Source organism: Mytilus edulis, chromosome 1 (genome assembly GCF_963676685.1).
Source record: "Mytilus edulis chromosome 1, xbMytEdul2.2, whole genome shotgun sequence".
Classification (NCBI taxonomy): domain Eukaryota; kingdom Metazoa; phylum Mollusca; class Bivalvia; order Mytilida; family Mytilidae; genus Mytilus; species Mytilus edulis.
The window spans coordinates 94215486-94221485 of record NC_092344.1 but is presented as its reverse complement, the minus strand read 5'-3'; the positions used below and the strand labels follow the sequence as shown (position 1 = coordinate 94221485).

At 38.5% G+C, this 6000-nt stretch overlaps 1 protein-coding gene across 1 annotated transcript; it reads right to left on the bottom strand.

Moving 5' to 3' along the window:
- Positions 1–670: 670 nt before the first annotated feature.
- Positions 671–5866, bottom strand: LOC139491347 (uncharacterized). Its single transcript, XM_071279018.1, has 4 exons — positions 5671–5866; positions 3922–4852; positions 2218–3645; positions 671–1730 (listed from the first exon to the last, which is right to left on the bottom strand). Exons 1-4 carry the CDS (start codon positions 5864–5866, stop codon positions 671–673), a joined length of 3615 nt encoding a protein of 1204 aa, XP_071135119.1.
- Between the last annotated feature and the right edge of the window lie 134 nt (positions 5867–6000).

Below are 6000 nucleotides of genomic sequence, written 5' to 3'. Positions count from 1 at the left end.
GATAGAAACAAAAGAATAAAATTTTCTTAGTTTCAAACATTATCTAAACTGAGATAATGAAATAAGAATCCGCTTTTAGCAGCCAATTTGGTTCAATTTTGTCGGGTAAAGTGACCGTCGGCAGTCTGTGGCGGTCATCCCGATAGTTAATTATATGTTGACTAGTCTAGTCATTTAGTCTTAAATGCAAAATCGTTTTTTTTTGTTAGTTGTTATTGTCTTTGAACTTGCTGTCAGGAACTGGGAGTACTCTCAGATCTGTATTTAGTGTCTTTTTGTTGTTTTGATGTACAAGTACCCTTCTCGTGATCGTATAATTGTAGTTTGCGTTGTGTTTTGAATAGAGAAAAAAGACGTCTATACAAATGGATGATTTAATGCTGGAATATACAATGACGTTAATACATAGCAACCATGACGCTACATATAGAGAGCGGTAACGCGTATAAGTACATGTATGAATCCCGCGTAATGTGATTGTCTCTATTTATCCTCGACATACTCGGGGCCGCGAATTTGTGCAATTAAAGTCTAAATGAGCAATTTATCCAAATTAAGAAAATTATCTATAAATGAAAAGAAATGAAATATTTGAAACTTTAAAGTCTATGAATCACATATAAAACTATCTCTGAATCAAGTTGCGATTGAAAATTGTTCTCAATTATAATTACAGTCTCTGATTGCGGTTTTGTAAACGAACACTCCTTCTAAGTATTTGCGATTCATCATTGTCATTTGAATTTATCTCTAGTGGGTAGAGTTTGACGATTGGTCTATTCGTAAGTCCAAATTTTGTACGCACTAAAGCTGATCTCACCATACCATCTCCACCACGCACAAGGTCCTCGATGATACCAATGTTCCATACAGTTCTAGGCGAGTCATCATGAATCTGTACTATGTCCCCGGTCTTTATCTTCTGTAAATTATTGCCACTGGCTCTGTGGAATTCCCGTAGTGATGTAAGGTACTCCTTCTTCCATCTCGTCCAAAAGTGTTGTAGTAAATCTTGTTGTTGTTTGTTACGTTTTAGCGCATGAGCGCAAGTTAGTGTTTTTGTAGTGTCTTTGAATTCGCTTTTGTCATTTGAAGGATACGGAAGAGTCTTTAATCTTCTGCCATACAAAAGATGAGACGGCGTAAGTGGTTCTGGATCCTTTTCATCAGTAGAGATGTACGTTAACGGTCGGTCATTCAGTGTGCACTCGATTTCTGTAATAACGGTATGTAGCATATCTAAGTCGATACAGGCACGTTCTAATGTTTTCTTGAGCGAAGTTTTTGTGAGTCCAATAAGTCGCTCCCACCATCCTCCGTACCAAGGAGCTCTGCTGGGTATAAACTTCCACAATGTTCCTAACTCACTAAGTTTTCCATGCACTTTTTCTGATTTGAATATTTTTGAAATCTCTGTCGCTGCAGATTTATACGTAGAAGCATTGTCAGATATCATAATTTTCGGTAAAGACCGACGGCTAACAAATCTGCGAAAAGCTAATAAAAATGAATGTGTCGTTAAATCCTGAACTAACTCAATGTGAACAGCTCTGGTTGAGGCGCACGTAAAAAGACATATATACGCTTCTGTTTCCTTGTTACCATTTTGTCGTACATGTAACGCTCCTGTGAAATCAACTCCCGTGACGCTGAATGGCGGGTCTTCTCCAAGACGATCCTTTGGTAGTGGTGGTGGGTCAGGCGCCACATACGGTCGACTAATTATCTTCCTACAGGGAATACAATTCCGTAATGCGGTTTTCACTCTTTGTCGGATTTTCGGTATCCAATACGTCTGTTGAATTAACGTAATTGTCCCATTTATTCCACTGTGATTTTGTAGTTTGTGTGCGTCCAAAATTATCAATGTTGTCAACGGGTGTTTTGTCGGAAGTAAATAAGGGTATTTCACTGTTTCGCTAACGAGCGCATTGTCAATTGTCAATTCTTCCGCCGGAACGTAGTAGTCCTTTTTCGTCGATATATAACCGTAACTGACGTACTATAGGTAGTCGATTAGTATCCTTTGAAACAATATTGCGGATTTCATTCATAAAAATAGTTTGCTGTACATTCCGTATCAACACGAGTGAAGCATTTTGAATCTCGTCTACCTCTAAATGTTGGTATTTCCTGTTTTGTGAAAGTGTTCTGCAATTCGCTATAAAGCGCAATACGTAAGACATTATACGAAGCAGTTTCGGAAAACTGCTGAACTTCTCTATATTGATGACTTCCTTTACAACTGTGAATCTGTCATCATTTTGTTGAATTTGCCGGTCTATGTCTTTACTTTCATTGTCTGTAATTGTTGTCATAGCAACGGAATTTCGATCCCAATGCGGCCACCGTTCTTCATGGGCAAGCCATTTCGGTCCGTTGAACCAAGCATCATTATTCAAAAACTTAGATGAAGACATGCCGCGGGTAAGATAGTCGGCGGGGTTACAGTCAGTTGGACAATACCTCCAAGTTTTATTTTCCACAAGTTGTCGGATTTCTGTAATTCTATTAGCTATAAACGGTTTTTGTATTTTCGACGAATACAACAAACTCAGAACGATTTGGCTATCACACCAAAATGTAATTTCTGTAATGCCTAAAATATTTGACACATGTTTAGCTAATTTCGCTCCAACTACGGCGCCCATCAACTCCAATTGCGGCAAAGTAATTACTTTAAGCGGTGCAACTCTGTTTTTAGCCATAACTAATTGCGACTGTTTTCCTTGTACAATGTAGGCGCATGCTCCATAAGCTTGTTTGCTAGCATCGGTAAAAATGTGTATTCTAGCTGTTTGTGGTGATAATCCATCGTTGTTAAGTAGTCTGGTAAGTTCAACTGATTTTGTATCTTTAAGATCTGTAGATAAAGTAGTCCACTGCGTAGTTACATCTTCAGGTAAGCGTTCGTCCCATCCAAAATTACGTTTCCATAGTGACTGCATTAGTATCTTAGCTTTCACTGTCACGGGACTAAGTATGCCAAGCGGATCAAAGATTTTAGACGACTGTCGTACTATTTCTCTTTTGGTTACATCTACCATGGTTGAATCTATATCTACTTCTGCAAATAAAAGTTTGTCGTCTGCAACATTCCAGCGCATTCCAAGTATGTTGACCTCGTTACTGGAATCTAGTACGTTTTCTGTTTCAACAAATTCTCGTAGTCTGTTAGAATTAGAGTTCCATGATCTGAGGTTAAAGCCTCCTTTCTGTAATAAACACCTGGAATCACGGTAAAATTGCATTAAGTCGTCTTCGGCAGTAAAACTAGTTAAAACATTATCTACATACAAGTCTTGTGTAATTCTTGAAGCTGTTGGACTAGGATTCTCTTCAAAGTGTTTTAATAAAGTTGCATTCAGTATAAATGGTGAGCATGTAGCTCCGAATAAGACTGACTTGAAACGATATGTTGTAAACGGACTGGTTGAATCTGTTGGGTCACTTAACCAAAAAAAGCGAGTTACATCACGGTCAGATTTATGAAGTCCAACTTGCAGAAATGCCTTTTCGATATCTGTTGTCACTGCAAACTTCTGAGTACGAAATCTGGTTAGTAGCTCTGTTATGTCATTTGAAATTGGCGGATATGAATGAAGACAGTCATTCAAACTCGGACTTTTTGCGTTCTCTTTACAACTGCAATCATACACAATTCTAATCGGAGTAGTTGTAGAATCTTTCTAGACGGGGTGATGCGGTATGTAGTGTATGCGCTGTGGCTCGTTTTCATTCTCCTTTATCTTTTCGATGAAACCACGTTTTTCCTGCTCTTTAATTATGTCGTCATATATTTTGAATAAGTTTGGTTCCTGGGTTAAGCGGTTAACGACTCTATGGGTCCTTGCTCTTGCAATCATCTCGTTTGTCGGTAATTCAGGACATTCTTCAATCCATGGAAGTTTTGCAACGTACTTTCCATCCTCATATGTTATCGATGTTGATGAAAATTCTTTTATGTTCTGTTTTTCTGTGTTAAGTTTGTCGTTTTCTTGTATACCAAGGGACTCCAATTTCCAAAATCTCTCAATATCATAGTCCTCTTTTGTGTGACTAGATAATATGTGCATCATATGTGAATTGCGTTGTCCTCTTCTACATGTAAGTGGTCCAGATAACAAATATCCTATTTTGGAGCTCATCGCTGTCGGTCCGTCGCCTCGAACGATATCGTCCTTGATTACATCCCAGTAGTGGTCTGCTCCAATGAGTAAAGAAATATCAAAGCTGTTATCCTCTGATAACGGGTGGGCTAGTTTTAGTCCTTTCAAATAATGTAGGTTCTGCGAAACGTACCTGCGATTATTCTGGATCGGCGCTGCTATGGTAGGTACAATTAATACCTGTAAAGGTATTTTCTCTCCTGAGTTTGCTTCTAAATACACTTTGGCTTTATTCATGTGACGAACATTCTTGTCAGAATTTCCGAAGGCGGATATATTAAGAGTTTCCTTTCCGTCTGGCTTGACGTTCAACTTGTCGGCTATTTCCTGCGTCATAAATGATCGTTGCGCTCCTTCGTCGAAAAGGATGTGAGCGTCGGCGCACTGATTCTGTGACCATATTGGAGCGATTGCCGTTTTTAAGAAGACGGTAGAATTTTCCTGTTTAGCAGATGTATGCATGATTGGCGTGCCATTTTCTGTATTACTTGTAATATTCTGACTTTGTGATTTTTGAATTGAAGATTCATTGCATAAACTTGTATGATGCTTACGTTGACATTTACGGCATGTGTTTTTCGACCTACATTCTGATATTTTATGGTTACCCAAACAATTGAAACATAGGTTTCTCTTCTTAACAATCTCCATTCTTGATTTGCTGTCGGTGAACTTTTTACATTCTGTAGGGAAATGTTGATCATTGCAATAAATGCACGTTTTACTTTGAGAATAGTTTTTAGATTTTGATTTATTTACGTAATTCCCATTTCTCTTACCAATTCCGGCATGGAAACTTGCGGTAGGTATAACATAAGACTCACTCCCATTAATGCTGGCTTCTTGAATAGATATTTCCCGTTGTATTGCCTTTCTTAGATTTCCAAGGGTCCAGTCGTCGTTTCCGTTTTCTCTTGTGATATTACTTTTTACACTTATAGGGAGCTTACCAAGCATAACTGGGATTAACAGGGAACCATACGTATCTTGGCACTGTCCTAAAGATTCTAATCCGCGGATATAAACTTCTGACTTATCCGAAAAATTACGGATGTGTATGAGGGTGCTGGCAAATCTAAAAGAGCTTTCATATAAGCGTTCACAATTTTGTGTGTTTTCCCAAATCGACTTACTAATAACTCCACGGCTTTGTGATAGTTTGCGCTGGACAAGTTTAAACCATTTATGACATTCATAGCGTCTGCATCAAGAAGTGATTGTAGGTACGTGAATTTCTGGACATCAGTAAGTGTATGATTGCTGTGAATTGTGTTTTCAAACGACTCCCAAAAGTATTGCCACTCAAGAATATCTCCAGAAAAAGTAGGTAGGGTTAGCTTCGGCAAGCGGTGATTTTGACTAGACAGGGAGCTAGTTTGTGAAGAAAATCTTGGGATGAATTCTGTGTTCATTACAGGACGGGTTTCGGAATTGACTTCATGCATGTTCATGACGGGGCGTGTGTTTGGAATACTTTCGTGAGATAATTCTGTACATGTACGTGTAACAATTTGTGCTAATTTCTTATAACGGCGTAATTGCGTTTCAAGATCTAAATTATACTCATCTGCATCTGTGATTTCAACTTCTATATCTTCATCCGATGTATTTTCCAAAATCTGTTCATCCAGTTTAAGAATTACACTTTGTTTTTTCACTATAGCGTCAATAATTGGACCTGCAATGTCAATATCCATCTCCGAATCGGTGTTCAGCTCATCTAGTTTCTTGAAGAATTTCGTGACAGCGGCTCGATTTCCAGCTCGAATAGACTTGATTCACGACGAATCCATCTTTTATCCTGGTCTCGGTACCAATCTCGTGATCGTAT

Excerpts from the sequence above, each read along its gene's own strand:
- LOC139491347 (XM_071279018.1), bottom strand. The coding sequence starts at position 5,866 with ATGGATATTGACATTGCAGGTCCAATTATTGACGCTATAGTGAAAAAA. Across the intron at positions 3,646-3,921 it reads ATAACATATGAGGATGGAAA|TTGTAAAGAGAACGCAAAAA; the intron begins GTACGTTGCAAA and ends GTATGATTGCAG. Across the intron at positions 1,731-2,217 it reads GAAGTCATCAATATAGAGAA|GAAGATAATTAGTCGACCGT; the intron begins GTTCAGCAGTTT and ends TATTCCCTGTAG.